The sequence below is a fragment of the Culex quinquefasciatus genome, chromosome 2 (assembly GCF_015732765.1).
Source record: "Culex quinquefasciatus strain JHB chromosome 2, VPISU_Cqui_1.0_pri_paternal, whole genome shotgun sequence".
Lineage (NCBI taxonomy): Eukaryota > Metazoa > Arthropoda > Insecta > Diptera > Culicidae > Culex > Culex quinquefasciatus.
Window position 1 is genome coordinate 77,092,854 of NC_051862.1, and position 17,715 is coordinate 77,110,568.

The 17,715-nt window shown below is 37.1% G+C and overlaps 1 protein-coding gene across 2 annotated transcripts in view; it reads right to left on the reverse strand.

Annotated features, from left to right (window-relative positions):
• Window positions 1-17,715, reverse strand: part of LOC6042457 (EH domain-binding protein 1) — a 45,900-nt gene that overhangs the window by 7,359 nt on the left and 20,826 nt on the right. The window contains exons 2-6 of one of the 2 annotated variants that reach the window (XM_038258197.1): window positions 10,007-10,593; window positions 9,133-9,925; window positions 8,873-9,075; window positions 5,043-5,452; window positions 4,756-4,854 (exon numbers count right to left, since the gene is read on the reverse strand). In XM_038258197.1, coding sequence (XP_038114125.1) covers window positions 4,756-4,854; window positions 5,043-5,452; window positions 8,873-9,075; window positions 9,133-9,925; window positions 10,007-10,593 — 2,092 coding nt within the window. The remainder of the gene's footprint in view (window positions 1-4,755; window positions 4,855-5,042; window positions 5,453-8,872; window positions 9,076-9,132; window positions 9,926-10,006; window positions 10,594-17,715) is intronic. The other variant, XM_038258198.1, reaches the window with a different exon arrangement.

The window sequence follows — 17,715 nt, forward strand, 5'->3', positions numbered from 1 at the left end:
TGTTTTCATATTTATTTTTGCGATTTTCCCTATACACTCAACCCCAGATGGTTTTCGTTTGAAACTTTTTTTTTAGTTTGTACCCCGTTGGTTGGTCAAAGTCAAACTAAAAAGTGACGAATTGTCACTTTTTACACGGCGCACACGCACACTATCAAGACGAACGTTTGATAGTGTGTGTGAATTCCTGATCCTCCTGATATCAAATTCCAAAGGTACCGACCGGGATTAGATCCCTGAACCATCTGCTTGTGAGACAGAAGCCGTAACCATTAAGTCACGGAGCCGGTTATTATAATATATATTTGCATATACTATCAAAACAAATTTGAAGAAATTTGGTTGTATCACTGGCGAGACATAGCAATTTGAAGTTAGCAAAGTTTGACAGTCTGCTTTGCGCACGGTAAATTTTGAGCTTAAAATCGTCTCTAACCAGATTATTTTATGATAGATCTGTAGTTTCTTAAAATAAATCTGTATTTTATCTGCATCATGTCGAGTTCGAAGCCATAGAAGACATTTTTATACTTTTAACAAAAGATTTAAGCTTTTTGATCATATTTAATCATAAATGAAATCACTAAATTGCTGAAATTTTTAAGCATAATCATTTTGTTTAATCTGTATTTACAGATTTTTGTGATTTTTGGGATCGAAAATCAGTCAAATACAGATTTACATGCAGCAATTCAGCAAGAAAACAGCATGATTCGAAAAAAAAGGTTTTCCGATCGGGCTCAAAAATTTTCTGGGGGTTCCTTGGCCGAAATAATTAGACCCGTATTTTTTTGATTGGCCATTAGGGTGACCTACGTCGTGTTAGGGTGGTCCGAAAAATGTCAATTTTCGCCGATTTTTGCAAAAACAACTTTTTTCAAAAAATCATATCTCCGCGCCATTTCATCCGATTTAAGAAGCAGTATTTGTAGATTCTGCTCGGTTTGTTCTAGAGGTCGTATCGAGGTGCTCCGATTTAGATGAAACTTTCAGGGTTTGTTTGTCTATACATGAGATGAACTCATGCCAAATATGAGCCATCTTCGACAAAGGGAAGTGGGGTAAAACGGGCATTGAAGTTTGAGGTCCAAAAAAAACATGAAAAATCTTAAAATTGCTCGCATTTCCGTTAAACTTCATCAATTCTAACTCTCTTAGATGCATTCGAAAGGTATTTTGAAGCCCTTTAAAATGTGCTATAGACATCCAGGATTGGTTTGACTTTTTCTCATAGCTTTTGCAAATTATGTTAAAAATGGATTTTTTTAAAACCTTAATAATTTTGGCAACAGCCTCCAACGCCCATACTCCCATAGGTCAAAAGTTAGGGAATTTCATGGACTATAAACCTACGGTAATAACTTTTTGGCCAATCGCGGTTTTTCTCATAGTTTTACGATTTTTCTAGAACAAACATTTTACAACGTTAGTTTTTGCCCTTCCGAGCCACGTAGCCCAGTGGTAACGCTTCCGCCTCGTAAGCGGTAGATCGGGGTTCAAATCCCGGCTCGGACCAACACAACTGGTGATCTTTTCCCTTCTGGAATCGATTGCTTAGTAAAGGGAAGGTAGTGTATCGTCACAAACTGGACCTTATCACGACACCTTAGGGAGGCGACCTATGGAATGTTAACATTAACCTTAACATGTTAACATTAAGTTGAGAATGAAACTGCCACTGAATCCGCTTTGTAAATGCCGGCCCCGATATTCTTCAAGGGTGTTCCCCTCAGGAACTGGGAAAGATTTACTTTTTTACTTACTTCAAAAGTCCATTCGAATACATCTAAGAGAGTTGGAATTGATGAAGTTTTACGGTAATGCGAGCAATTTTAAGATATTTCATGTTTTTTGGACTTCAAACTTCAATGCCCGTTTTACCCCACTTCCCTTTGTCGTAGAGGGCTCATACAGTATGTAAAAAAAGTATTTACACCCCTTGGGCACTATGCACATTTTGTGATGAAACATGTAAACAATTTAATGTTGACATAAACCTAGTACTACGTTTTGTTTAGAAACTCATGCCGAACATTTTGCTGCAAAAAGCTCATGAAAAGATGTTTTCTATAAAAAGTTATATAACAAATACTATTACAAAAATAAAAATGGTGCAAAAAAAGTTTGTACACCTTTCGAAAAATTAACATAAATAAAGTTATTTGTTGACAAATCACCATAAATCCTGTCTCCCAACTCCAAATAGGCATCCTTGACTGATTAAAAAAATAATTTGGATTGATTATAAAGTTTACTAATTACTTAGTATAAAAGTTTATATAACTCTGGAAATTCTATATAAAACTTATCTAAACTTAATTTTGCAAACTTTCAATTTAACTAAATGTCAATATATTACCATAGAATTGCTAAATAAACATTTTGGAGTGGGTATAACACCATTTTGGGGGTCTTTGTATCGCTAGAATAGATTTTTCGTTGGAATTTCGTACCAACCCGGAATTACGTCGTCGAAAAATCCGCCGGCATCCGAACCGGTCCACAATTCACAAGTTAACCTATGTGGCATCGGAAAGGGCATAAAATTTCCGATCTTTTGATACCCATACATCTAGGTTTTCTATAAAACCCACGTTTTTAAATACCTGGGCAAAAAGTAAGTTTGATCCACGAGAACAAAAATTACAAAATTCCATACATTTTTGGCAGATTGCTCAAACGAAACCATAACAACGTTTTTGCCTAGGTATTTAAAAACGTGGGTTTTATAGAAAACCTAGATGTCTGGGTATCAAAAGATCGGAAATGCCCTTTCCGATGCCACATAGGTTGACTTGTTAATTGTGGACCGGTTCGAATGCCGGCGGATTTTCCGACGACGTAATTCCGGGTTGGTACGAAATTCCAACGACAAATCTCTAGCGATACAAAGACCCCCAAAACGGTGTTATACCCACTCCAGAATGTTTATTTAGCAATTCTATGGTAATATATTGACATTTAGTTAAATTGAAAGTTTGCAAAATTAAGTTTAGATAAGTTTTATATAGAATTTCCAGAGTTATATAAACTTTTATACTAAGTAATTAGTAAACTTTATATTCAATCCAAATTATATTTTTAATCAGTCAAGGATGCCTATTTGGAGTTGGGAGACTGGATTTATGGTGATTTGTCAGCAAATAACTTTATTTATGTTAATTTTTCGAAAGGTGTACAAACTTTTTGCACCTTTTTATTTTTGTAATAGTATTTGTTATATAACTTTTATAGAAAACATCTTTTCATGAGCTTTTTGCAGCAAAATGTTCGGCATGAGTTTCTGAACAAAACGTAGTACTAGGTTTATGTCAACATTAAATTGTTTACATGTTTCATCACAAAATGTGCATAGTGCCCAAGGGGTGTAAATACTTTTTTTACATACTGTATTTGGCATGAGTTCATCTCATGTATAGACAAACAAACGCTGAAAGTTTCATCCAAATCGGAGCATCTCGCGACGACCTGTTTCACATCGGTGAAAATCTCGCTCTTAAGCTGTCTTGGACGCAAAAGAAAAGGGTACCAAAATTTTCGTACCTACTTGAAATACGCAACAAAAGTCCATCCAGAGAAACAGCGCGCGCTTGTAGGTAAACAATCAGGCAGGCAGGCGAGCAAGCTAGTGAGAGAGTTTGAACCTGGGAGAGAGCACATGCGTGTACGAATTGGAAATAAACATCGTTGTTAGGTAGCCCCTTACAGCTGGCCGCGCAAAAATGGTCAGTTTTTGGCGCTAATAACTTCACGGGTAAAAATCCTAAAAATATGGTGTCTTCTTTCTACATCTGAGAAATGGTAAGAATCGGATAATTATGGCGCCTTCCACAGGTAAAAAAGTAAAACAGTTGCTTTTCTCCATACATTTTGATGATTTTTCCCATACAAACTTTAATCGATTGGAGGGAGGGGTTCCCGTAGTCAGAATGAGCTCAAATTTGGAATTTAGCTCAGTGATGGGTCAATCTTGGGATTTCAGGGGGTAGTCCCAAAAAAGCCCGGATTTGGACCACCCTAGTGTATATGTTGTATTTAGGATTTTTTTTGGTAAGAATTGGATTACTATTGCGCCATCCGCAGGTAAAAAAGAAACAGTTACTTTTCTCCATACATTTGATGATTTTTTCCATACAAATTTCAAGCGATTAGAGGGAGGTGTTCCCGTGGTCAGAATGAGCTCAAATTGGGAATTTTTCCTAGTGATGAACCAATCTTTGATTTCAGGGGGTAGCCCCGAGGATGCCCGGATTTGGACCGCCCTACTGTGTAGTTTTTAATAGAATCATGAAATATTGGTGAAAATTTAATTCAATTTTAATCTAGGTACTTTGTTTAACGTGACCAAACATATACCGGCATTGTTTCATAAAAAAACAACCCCAAAATCAACGAAAAAGAATTCTTGTAAAAGTGAAACCAGTAGCATGAACTCAAAAACAACAATTCAGAACTTCAATATGTTGACAGATAAGAATTCAGGAGTCAAAATTCAAATTGAACACGGGAAGTGTCAATAGACTATTTTTTATTCATGGTTTGATAATAATGTTATAAATATACAAGAGAATACCACTATGATTATTAAGCCACGAGACAAGACAGTTTAAAAGCCGATAATTTTTCTATGAATAATATACGATCGCATCTACAAAGTAATGTTGGAACAGTTTTTAAAGCACGTCGTTTAGTGCTTTTCTTAAATCAAATACAATTACTTAAACTAAAAGAAAGAAAAGGAAGACCAAAACTTACAGCGTCCATGTCACCACTTTTATCTATACTAGTGGTTCTAAGCTTTTCAATCATTAATTTAGCTTTTTCACTCATTTCCTTATGCCGCATAATGATTCTCTAGAATAAAAAAATAAAAAAGAAAAGAAAAACCAAACAAAACCAAAACGAAAAGAAAAGTCAAACTATAAACCAAATCAAACATACAAAATTGCACACTCGCTAAAGGGAAATAAATAAATCGAAATCAAACTCCACAACCAAAAGTTGAAAACCCTTTCGTCAACACCAATAACACTGTCACTCACGTTTGTCATGGCCGTGTCCAACGAGGGCGGCACCCGCAGCACGTCCCCGTCCTCGTCACTTTTACCGTTGACTTTCTCCGTCTCGTCAACCTGCTCGGCCTCCCCGTTCGATGTGGTGGTGTTATTGTTTAGACTATTGTTGGACTGCTCCGAAGATCCGTTCGGCATCGGTCCGGTTCCGTCCAGCGCGGACGGGGTTGTTCCGAACGCGGCCAGCTTTTCTTTGGTTGGCGAAAGCACCTTACCCAGCAGGGCCTTCGAGAGTTGGGCCTTTCCGGCGGCGGCGGCGTCCTTTTTGAGCGGATCGTCCTCGCGGGGCGTGATCATGTCGTTCAGATTGAGGAGGTCTTTCGTGAGCTTGTCCGATTTGTAGTTGCCGATGACGTAGCTCGAGTCGTCCGAGGTTTCACCTGTTGGGAGAGAGTTGAAATTAGTGCGAGTCAAGGCAAGAGGGTTATTGGAGTAAAGCCAGAGTTATTGGCGGTTCATGAAAATTAGTTTGGAGCCAATTGTGCGCAAATCTGCCATTCAGTGGGTTATCGATAAGCTTTTTGTGATGATTTCGAAATAATATGTACAATTTTATGATTTTTACTGAATATCCTACGAAAAATTAGGAAATTGAATAAGAAATGTCCTTTGCAGGGAAAAAAATATGATTAATCAGAAAACCAATTTCTTTTTGAAAACATTCAAAAAGTGTACAGAAAATTGTAATTATTTGTTATAAAACTTTCTATACAATCATTGAAAAAACAAAATTAACTTTATAGTTGTCAGATACTATTCCTAGTACCAACCACTAGTGTCTTACTTTTAACTACAAGGACATCAGCCCAGGGCTCTTAAGTGTTTGAGTACAGCACAGAGCGATGGCTCCGGATACCCATATTTACACTTCGATTTTTTTTTTTGATGTTCAGTTTTGACAACAAAAAAACGACATCGGGGATAAGGATAACTTCTGACTCGATTCCTTAGGCAAAAATAAGTAACTTTGCCAATTTAGAGCTAAATCGCTTGAGGTGTAAGGGGTTTACATGTAGAAAATCAAAAATTTCATATTTGAGAAAATTTAATAAATCCACTCAAAAGATGATTTTCAATCACTCCTGAATGTTTCATGAAGATTTTTCATGATTAAACTGAGTAAGAGATGATTTACGTTCAAAATTTTGCCAAGCGCAAAGCGAACTGTCGAACTTTGTGAGCGTTTTTCTCTGAACACCGAGTTGATTTACGATATCTCGAGATGGGATGAATCAAACTGGCTGAAATTTGAGATGAAAACTTACAAGATATTTCCCGTGTGCATGACGAAGCTCGATTTTGAAATTTTTCTTTTTAAAAAAATACAAAAATCAAAAACTGACGTTTTTGTGTGTGTGTGGTCCAATCCAATACCCGCTAACCGGTAGCGAAATTATGGGAAAGTATAATTTGTATCAGACTTTGTATATGCCGAATGCTGATACAACTTATCTCAGTCCCGAGTGTATGGGTGGTGATAGCCCTCGCGCTGCTTCCAACGACCCATTTCAGAATGGCAGAGATCCTAGCGGCCCAATTCCGAGGTCGTTGGGGATTGTCCGGCCCCGCCTTAACATAGAAGCAAGCACCAGACGGATCCTTGATCTATCTTAAGACTCCCAATCGACCCTTAAACCTCACCGATTTTGCTCAAAATTGGTAAGTTACTTCTGTTTACTTAAAGAATCGATCCAGGAGGTATCTCTTAAAAAATTTCAAAATTTTCATTTGTTCTTGTCACTCTACTGCCGATGCGAAAAACCGAACAGCGAAAAAACCAACATTTTCTAAATAAATTCAACAAATATGAAATCTTCAAAAATGGAAGCCCTCATAATTTTGATTCATTGCGAAAAAAGGAATCAGTCTTTATAAAAATAAACAAATGCTTCACAAAATATTTTTTTTTAAATAGAGAATGATCAGTGTTGTAAATTAGTGATAGAAAAAAAAAAACTATCTTTTGATGATTTCTGCAGCGACCGTCACTATAGCTTGTGAGCAATTCTCTACGAAATCGGTCTTTTTTCTTCAATTTTAATTTTTGTATTTTTTAATCCGACTGAAACCTTTTTGGTGCCTTCGGTATGCCCAAAGAAGCCATTTTGCATCATTAGTTTGTCCATATAATTTTCCATACAAATTTGGCAGCTAGTTTTTTTGAACCTCAACATATTTTTCCTAAAAAGCCCAACTAATAACCTTTCTTTTGAATTGTGGCGCTCCAAAATTGGTTCAGCCGTTCCGGAGATATGATTTTTTGAAAAGCGTGGTTTTTGCGAAAATCGACGAAAAACACAATTTAATGGACCACCCTATTTCGGATAGGACCACCCTAATCCGTTTTCGTCATTTTTCCGTTTTTGCGCGCGGCGCATCGAAAAACCCAGTTTTTATATTTAAAAAATCATATCTCCGAAACTATTTTTTCAAAAATTCATAACTCGGCGGCAGATTTTTTGACCATGTTTTTCTATGGCTCAAAAGTTGCGGATTTTTGTCCCCTAAAAAATATCAAAAAAAAATACGTATTTTGGGAAATTGAGTTTTAGTGAAAAAAAAGTTGATAAAAAAATCCTCAAAAAAATTTTCCATGTACCTATTTTTTTCTCAATAGTCCTCAACAATACCTACAACTTTGCCGAAGACACCAAATTGATCAGAAAATTCACTCAAAAGTTACAGCTGTTTGAATATTTACATACCATTTTTGTATGGACAGCTGCCAAAATTGTATGGAGACTTGTATGGGTGAACCAATGACACAAAATAGCATATTTGGTCATAGGGAAGGCCCGCACAAAGTTTGAGTCAAATAAAAAAATACAGAAAATAAAAATGGTCGAAATCGGCCGATTTCGTAGAGAGTTGCTCAATTTGAATACTTTCCAAGAAATTCTGTAATTTGTGAACAATTTTGAGTATTTATACTCTTAATCTTCTATATTAAAAAAATAATATTGTAGAACGGTGAAAAAATCTTTGAAAATATTTGTACCAGCCTTATCGGTGATAAGATTATTGGCGATAGAATTATCGGAATAACGATAACTATTATCGTAGAATCTCTCGACGAAAAGAAGGTTAGTGAAAGTTGGGAGATGAAATTTCAAGCATGATGATTGTAGTCGCTGAGAACTGAAAGTTTGATATTTTATAACACTAAGGATGATGGTTTAAATAGCTAAAAAAAACGAAACCGTTAACACTACAACCCTCAGGTGTAGACCAATATTTGATATATTTTTTCAAAGAATGCTTAAAATGTTTATAAGAACTAATTTTAATTTGATTTCAACAGGCTTTTCCCGACTTTTTCCTACGTTCGAACTTTCAATTTGTGGATTGCTTATTAAAGCGCATGAAATGCTTATGATTTGTTAGCCATTTGCCATAAGCCATTGTGAAATGCATCACCTTCCTGGAATAAGCTTCCACGCAGCAAATTCCAGAAACCTTAGAGCTTAAAAGTGCACATTCAGCATATCACACACCGTTTTGTTTAAAAGCATGATTTCGTAGGAGGTTAGTATTTTGCGCTCGTGTGTCGTTTTGTTACACCCACAAATGTGTGTTACTACTACTACTACCTCGTTGACACTTGGTCTGACCATAAATGCAGATGGCTTGTTCGGCCGCCAGTTGGCAGGCCTGACATGGAATGCCTGAGTCTACACGGGGAAACAGAAATTAGAACCACAACCTTTTTTTAGATTTTTTTTTTTCGAGGGAAAGCTTACCCAATTTTAAAAAAAAAATGAGATAAATGTGAGGAAATGGCTTGCTTGAAAAACACTCACCTATCGTGTGCACCTCCAGCTGGTGGCCGGTAAAGTGGGCCCGCAGCTGGTACAGGTACGTCATGACGGCCAGCTTGTCGGGCACCGCCAGCATGTTCATGTCCCGTGGTTCGATGACGCGCGGAATGCCCAACTTTTCCGCCGCGTCGAACGCCGTCCGGCAGTTCTCTATCACGTTTCCTGGGGACAGCTTGCTTAGGTCACTAGAAGGATTAATCAACATTAGTTGAAAAGTTATTCTGGCTCAATCAACAACTCACATTAAACTAGGATAAAAGTGATGTATTATTGCACAGAACGCCATCCCGTTGCGCCAACTGGTGGTCAGATTCGTAACCTTGACTCCGTTGTAGCTCTTGGTAATCTCCTTGCACCACTCGAGCAGATCCTGCCCTGGGGTGCTATCACGTAGGAGTGGCTTCTTGAACTCCACGATTGGTTCCGGTGCCGGAGGCACCACCACCTTTGGTGGTAGCTCAACGACTTCAACCTTTTCAATCTCCGCTGCAGCAGCAGCAACTTCTTTTTCAGCAACCACAACCGGAGGTTGATGGTCGTAGCTTTTGATCAGTTTCAGCGGCTTCAACTCCGCCCTGCTGCTCTGCTGTTCCTCCGGAGACTTTTTCGCGGCCGGTTCGCTCTCCACAATTTTCGGAACAGGTGCCGGCGACGGTTGCGGTGTTGGCTCCTCAACCTCAACCGGACTCTTCTGCGGCTCCTCCTCCTCCGCCTCGTCGAGTGCTTCCAGCAAATCCATCTGCTCCTCGTCCAACCGCTGGGACTCTTCCAGTGCACTGACCGTCTTTGGAATGTGATCCGCGGCTTCCTTCGGTTTGCTGAAGGAGAACTTCGGCTCGTAGTCCACGATTTTGGGGTAAAAATGCTCCGGAGGTTTCTCCTTGCTGTTGTCGTTTTCGTCCGATTCTTTGGTGGTGGTTGTGCTGCTGCCTCCCTCGCTGGTCAGCGAGATGTAGCCGCGATCGTTGAGTATTTCTTTGAGCATGTCCCGGGAGCCGCTGACCACTGGGGTTTGGTCGTCCGAGAGGGAGGGTACTGTAACAGATGAAAAAAAACAGTATTTATTTATTCAAATTTATTAAGGTGTCATTCTGAAAACGTATAAACTAAACTTACCACTCATCGGTGTCGCCAAATCCGAACTGTTCAAACTGGTGGTCAGCTGCTCCAGCTGCTGCGTAAAATCGAGCACATGTTCCGAGATCTCTATCGAACTCTCCATGTCCGGAATGTCCTCCAGATCATCCAGCGGGGCAATATCACACACGTTGTTCACCGACATGAGCGAAATGATGCTCTGCATGTCCTCATCGGTAGCTTTTCCCTCGCGCAAAAACACACAGCTCAGCGTAAGTTCCAGCTGCGCCGACAGAATCTTCTTGGACGTGGGCCGCATTTCCAGCGTGAACGTCTGCTGGGTGGACTCGATGCTGGCGTATTTGCGCATGTTGATCGTAGCCGAGGCCAGCAGGCGTTTCTTGCCCAGCTGGGACACGTCCTCCAGCACGAAGGTCCAGTCCTTGTCCTCGAGCTCGTGCGTCCGGATGTCCTTGAAGAGCGTTACGGCGATGGTGTGATTGTCCGGCATTGGCCACGCCATCGTGCTGCTCACCGGATTGACCAGATCCGGTTCCCAGGCCAGGGCACTGGACAAAACGCGGCGCGAACGGCGTGTCCACACCACGTGCAAACTGTGGGGACGCCTGTAAGGAGAGAATTTAAAACAAATCGATTAATACCTTCAATATATAAACTAATTTTAATCGAGAAAATAAAAACACTTTGCAAAGCTTCAAGTACCATAGAAAATTCAAAAAAATATACAAATTACAAAACACTTCATTGCACTTTTAAGCGTTCGACCGTTACTTAAACCTCCCTCACTGAAGCTCCAACCAAGACTGATTCGAAAATGCTTCAAACGGAATGGTTGAGCTCACGACATCCGCTGGGAGTTATGCTGATTCGCATAATTTTTTATCAAATTTCAAACTCCGTATGCAAAGCGACTTGATGGTTAAGGCTTTTGACTGCGATCGAGTTTCGTTCTGGAAATTCTCGCGTTGGTCCTCAAATGACTAAGAAAAATTTGATCCATGATAAAATTCCAAGCAAAACAATCTAGTTGGGCCAATGTGGATTTGTAAACAAGTAGTCTGTCCTGCTCAATCCTCATGTAAACTTTCATTGACTAGAGCAGGGTAGACTTTGCGTTTTCAAATCCACATTGGCCCATTTACATTGTTTTGCTTGATTTGCTCTATGTTTATTTATTTCACAAGTCAGCAAAAATCAAAACAATATCAGCGGTTCGATGCTGTTGCTTAAGACTAAGGCTACCAACTCTTGCTGAGCAAAAATCCGTACACTTTGCCGATATGACACCATGGTATAACAAAAACTGTCAATGAATTATTTATATAAATTAAATTTAATAAATTTGAGAATTAAAAACAAAAAACTGTGTCGTTTTTACAGCTAACAAATTTCACACGTTGCACGTTTTAAAGTATTCATAAAATAAACCGTGATTTGAATCAAATCATTATGTTCTTCAATGTTTTTTCATAAACGTTTTAAAGTTTACAAAATGTCAAGTTTGTTTTTACGAATAATATCGTTCTTAGTGTTTTCACGAACACTTTTCCAGAGTTTTTTTTTATTGAAAAGGCCCTATAACATGTGAAACACAACAATTTATAGGACCTTTAAAAAACTCTAGATTTGTTAATTCAAATGTTCAAATGTTTTCACAAGTTTTAGAAAGCCTTTGGAAATGGATAAATATATATATAGTAAGGAATTTCTAAAAGAACAATTCTAGAGTTTTTTTTAAAGGTCCTACCAACATATGAAAGACAATAGTTCAAAAACTCTAGAATTATTGATAATCAAGTTTGAATTGAGGAAACCCAGGAAAACTCTCCCTTTTTTAAATCAAACTCACAGAAAAATAAAAATTTCTACACACAAAAAAATATTTCCGAATGTTACATCATTTATGATGTAACACTTTTGCACGTCATTAAACATTTAAATTTAAATGCAATTTGATGTAAATTTGCAACAAATTATACGTAAAAACATGATTTTACGTGTGATTCAACCGTTTACGTCGAATCTTACGTTAACATCAACTGAGTTTACATGTAATTAATTTTTTCCGTGTCAAGTAAATTCACATATTTTTTCTGTGTAGTTAACAAAAGCTTCGGACCAAATCAAAAAAGCAATTCAATGATTAAAAAGTTGTTGAAATTCCGTACAAATCCGTATTATGCGTAAAATTCCCTACAAAAATTCCGGCCTGTTAAAAATCCGCGAAGAGGTCCGAAAATCCGTATGGTAAGGAAAAAATCCGTACAGTTGGTAGCCTTACTTAAGACCAAGAAATTGGATGCAACGAGAAGTACGAGAAGCGAACAGCAGTAATTCTTCAAAGCAGTTCCTTAGAGTTTCACCTGATTATAAAATTTGATTTTATTTTTTTGATTTGTATGACAAAGTATCGATTCCTTATGTCCAAATAAGCCATTTTGCATCATTAGTACGTGAGAGCTGGCCATAAAAAGTGCTATGAAAACATTCAAAAATCTGTATCTCGAGAAAAGATTATCTGATCGATTTGGTGTCTTCGGCAAAGTTTTAGGTTATGATTAGCACTATTCAATAAAAAGTTACATTTTTAACTGAATTTACCTATTTTGAAATGACTTTTTAAACTACGATAACTTGAAAATTTGAGCAATAACCTATACTTTTTCGGGTACTGAAATTTCCATAATTGAAAAACGCTAGTTTTGGTACCAAAGAGGTTATCGCTTAAATGTTAAAGTTATCGCATGTAGTCATTTATTTTCAAGATTTCTCAATTTTTTTATTTTAAATTTTTCGAGGAATCCGATAATTTTTTTTTACATAGGCTCTTTGGTCCCGAGACCTTTAAAACAGCATTTCTAGAGTAAATTTTCAAAGCAACCTATACACGGAGAAAAAAGAGTTCCCAAAATCGTGAACAAGCGTTCATACAAATGGGAACCACGAACAGAGTGTTCAAATCCCATGGTACGATTTCAAAAAAACGTACCATGGGATTTGAACACTTTGTTCGTGGTTCCCATTTTCATTAACGCTTGTTCACGATTTTGGGAACTCTTTTTTCTCCGTGTAAGTTATGGGTTTCCTATGCAGATAAACTCTTTTGAAAATTTAATCTAGATTTTAAGTTTTCATACGACTTTTTCATATGTCAGGCTAGATTTTTGAAACATTAAACTATTTTTCCTTAAAATTGGTTGAAATAGTGCGGAGTTATGATTTTTTTAACAAGCTTTGTTCTGCCATTTTTTCGTTCACGTTTTTTGCTTTTTTGCTTATTCAGCCTCCTGTGATTGAAATTTGGTTTCACGTAACCTTTTCCATACAATTTGCCGAAGCTCCAGAGTGGCCAAAGAGTTAAAATTAGTTAGCATATAAACCTTCCTTGGGCTTATACGAACCCAATGCAACAAAGAGCACTTCGATCCGAGGCTCCGTATTGATCTGATTCGCGTTCGACAAAACCATCGAAATTTTTATATGTATACTGCCGTTCTACGCATAATTGTCCCATGTCAATTTTTTGACTTTATGCCATTTTTAAGTTTAGTCTGATTTGTACTTTATGAAAAACACATAAAAGCTGGTAGGGGAAGGTGGGGCAAGACGACCATATGGGGCAAGAGGAACAATCGCTCATACGGCCGTAATTTGTACAATTTTGATTATTTCCAGTATGAGGAATTGTTGCTAGCAATGCAATTAGCTGATTCTACTACCACATAACCGCCAAAACAACGTAAACGCCACGGGGCATAAGATTTAATGAAGTTTTTTAAAAACCTTTGTTTTCTTATAATATTTGGAAAGTACAAAATAAGGCTTAGGGTTCGTTTTAAGGCTCATTTTATCAAAATGCAATTTTTCCTAGATCAGTACTGTCCCTACCAATGATTTGCACCTATTAAAAAGTATGATTTGACTTTTGGTTATTTTTGTTGAGAGCTTTTAAAAAATCTTGTTCAGGTGGGGCAAGTGTACCATATGAATTTTTAGTATGGAAAAAAATACGAATTGCTGCAGCAACATATTTTATTGGGAAATAAATACAAAAAAGTTCTTAAAAACTGATAAACAATTGTTAAAAAAAATTTCCACACAAAATAAAGTGATACTATGAAAATTTACTATTTATCATCTAAGTAATTATTTTTTTCGTAAGAGCGATCAAATTTTTAGTAAAATATTATTATTTAACCTAAACATGAAAGAAACGTTTCAAATACATTCTAATCTGATGTTTCAAAGTGATAGCAGTTCACTTGTTAGCAAATTAACATGCTTTTTCATGCATTGTTCCTCTTGCCCCAACGGGTTGTTCGTCTTGCCCCACTAGTTGAGTAGAACGTACGGAAAATCAAAAATTTTAAAATCAATTTTTAACATTGAAAAACAGGATTTTTTCAAAATTTGTTCTATCAAAGTCTTAGTCAAGACCTGAAATAAGATGATTATGATAAAATCCGGCAGATGCTTTAACATTTTAATGGGTTTTAACGAGCATTTCCTTAGCTTGTTACACTTGCCCCACTTTCCCCTACTTTATTCGGAAACTCATAAAAAACAACATCAAGTCTGTTTATCCCATCGTTGAATTTCTACGCATAATTGTCCCACCAAGTATTTTCTTACACGGAATCATTACTTTTACTAAGCATTATGCCTTGTTTACCTGTTGTATAGCAAGAGGATCACAAATAAGGGTGATAAACTGCTAACTGGGGCGAATAGGGACGCATAGGGCGAATAGGAACCCACGGGACAATTATGCGTAGAAACACAGAAATCGGTCGAAAAATTTCAATCGCGTTTTTCTCAGTTGCACTTTTTTGAACATGGGACAATTATGCGTAGAACGGCAGTATAGAGAAGAGAAGATGTAAAAATGATAAAATGACAAATTTCAAAAAATGTTAGTGTTTTGGAATTGGGATGATTCCAACTATCCATTGCAATTGGAATTACATATAAAATTTCACAAAAATACGAATGTTTCTCGAAAAAATACTAAAAATAATTGTTATTGCAATCAAATGATCGAGCTTTTTTATGCATGTTAAAAGTTACGCGCACATTTTTGAAAATGCTCGAAATTGCTATCGAAATGTTAGAAAAAAACCGAAAATTTGATACAAACATTGTAAACAACCGAATTTTTGAGTATATTTTTAATAATACGTAGTTTTGTGAAAATTTTGAGTATTTTCGAAAAATTGTGTTATTACTTTCGAAATGTATGACAAAATCTCGATCATTTGATACCCATATTGCAATAACAATAATTTAAAGTTTTTTTTTGTGGAAAAATTGCAATTCAAAATACAGGAAAAATTCGTGTTCTTGTGAAAAATTTCATGTAATTAAAATTGCAATGGATAGCTGACATCATCCCGATTCCAAAACACTATTTTTTAAAAGTTTGGATGATTTTCCAAAGGGCTATAGCCAATGTCTCCCATATAGTCCAAATCCCACAAGCTCTGTGCTTCGGTTAAGAAGCTATTAGACTATGGCAAACAAACTCGCATTTTTTTTTTTAGTTTGACAGTTTGCCGAACTAGCAAACTTGTTCGCGGCAAACTCGCAACTAAAGCCAAATGTATGCAGGTTGACGTTTCTGCAAACAAATGCAGGCAAGCAAACAATGCTGGCAAACTGCCAAACTGTAAAAAAGTTTGCTTGTTTGCGAGTTTGTTTGTCGTAGTCCAATAACTCCTTTATGCACTGTTTCGATTGCAAATTGGATAGAAAATTAAAAGAGACTTTTCAAAAATCAATATTTTATTGTTTATAGCTTTAAAGATGCATTTTCCCTTTAAAAGTGTCGCAGCTGATAAAAAAAATTGTGATTGTGATTTTAAAATTGAGCTATTTTACTGACTTGTTCTTATTAGGATTAATTAAGATTGGTGTGCCGGGAACCGTGGTGTAGGGGTAAGCGTGATTGCCTCTCACCCAGTCGGCCTGGGTTTGATCCCAGACGGTCCCGGTGGCATTTTTCGAGACGAGATTTGTCTGATCACGCCTTCCGTCGGACGGGAAGTAAATGTTGGCCCCGGTCTAACCTAGAGGGTTAGGTCGTTAGCTCAATCCAGGTGTAGGAGTCGTCTCCCTGGGTCCTTCCTCGGTGGAGTCGCTGGTAGGCAGTTGGACTAACAATCCAAAGGTCGTCAGTTCGAATCCCGGGGTGGATGGAAGCTTAGGTGTAAAAAGAGGTTTGCAATTGCCTCAACAATCAAGCCTTCGGACACTTAGTATCGAGTAGGAATCTCGCAATCGAGAACGCCAAGGCAATGCTGTAGAGCGAATAATTTGATTTTTTTGATTTTTTAAGATTGGTGTCAGATGGGCATCCTTGTGGGCATCTCTACGGAATGAACCTTTTAAAATTTTAATGTTTGTATTTTTAAATCTGGCTCAAATTTTCGAGGTGCTTTTCGTATGCCAAAAGGAACAATTTTGCATCCAAAAATGGTTTGTGTAAATTCGAAAATCTGTAAATACCTTTTGACGGATTGTAACACCAAAAAATGATTTAAAATCATTTTCGTCTTTAAAAATTGATTATAGGACACATTCAATGACAAATTTCAGAATGGGGTAAAATCTTTGGTCAAGTTATGATTTCTGTTTGGAAAAAATGGTGATTAAAAAAATAAAACAAAATAATAAAAAAAATTCAATTTGCAAATTAAATTTGCAATCAAAAAGTACTATAATTAAATTTTAATCAAACCATTTACAAGTTATAGCAGCAAATTAAATATAAAGTCAAAAAACTATCACAACCTGTCACAAAAAGTAGTTTCCAACAACCGGCCCGGTGACCCTAAACGAACGTGCCAAATGTAGGATACAGTTGAAAATTGCGCCTTCGCCGCGGTGCCTTCATCTCTAATGAAAGAGTGGCAAACGCAAACTGATGAAATTGTTTTTGCCGTTTTTTATATGCCTTGCTGCCCCTCATGCCATCTCGACGTGCCGAGAACGTATATCGATCTGATTGTTGCGTTTTTTTTTTGCTTCCTTCATTTCGTTTTGATTTTTTTTTAACTTTTTTACGCTAAATTTATTTTGAGTCGTTCCGCAAGCCACGGATTTTTGCATCATGTTCTAACTTTTTTTTACTTTCTCTGTGGCGTAGAAAATAAATTTGTGTCAGTATTTTTTTTGCGAATAGTCTAGAACAGTTTTTATCGGGCACGTGAAATTTCAAAGAAAGAGAAGAGTCGTAGAACTTGGGGAAAGACGAACGGCTAGACTCAAGACTAGACTCTGGCAAATTAAACCAACCAGCATTTCCCCCCTCGAACAGCATATGTTATTCTGGGAGTGGCACGAAAAAACACTTCCTGGTTCTGATTTATGTGTTTCCAATTGGGCCTAAGTTCCTGCGTTAAATATGGTTTTTTTGGGAAGTTATGTTTTACGCAAAGATTCAAACATAGGAAGTTCGTCCGAATTTGTTGCAAAATGAAGCTGAATATTGTTGAAACTCGGCAATGATTGATTTAATAACAATGTAATTTAATTCAAAAGTATTTCGCAACTTTTATTATTTAATCGCATAATTCTGGTGATTTATTTTTATTTATTTCGATAGCTAAAAATCCAACATTGGTCTTATCACCCTACGATACCGTTTCACAGCACCTCACAAGGGTAGAAAAATCAAACCTCAATACACTCTCGAGAGATCAATTGCTTTGAGGTTTGTGGCTGTTGTT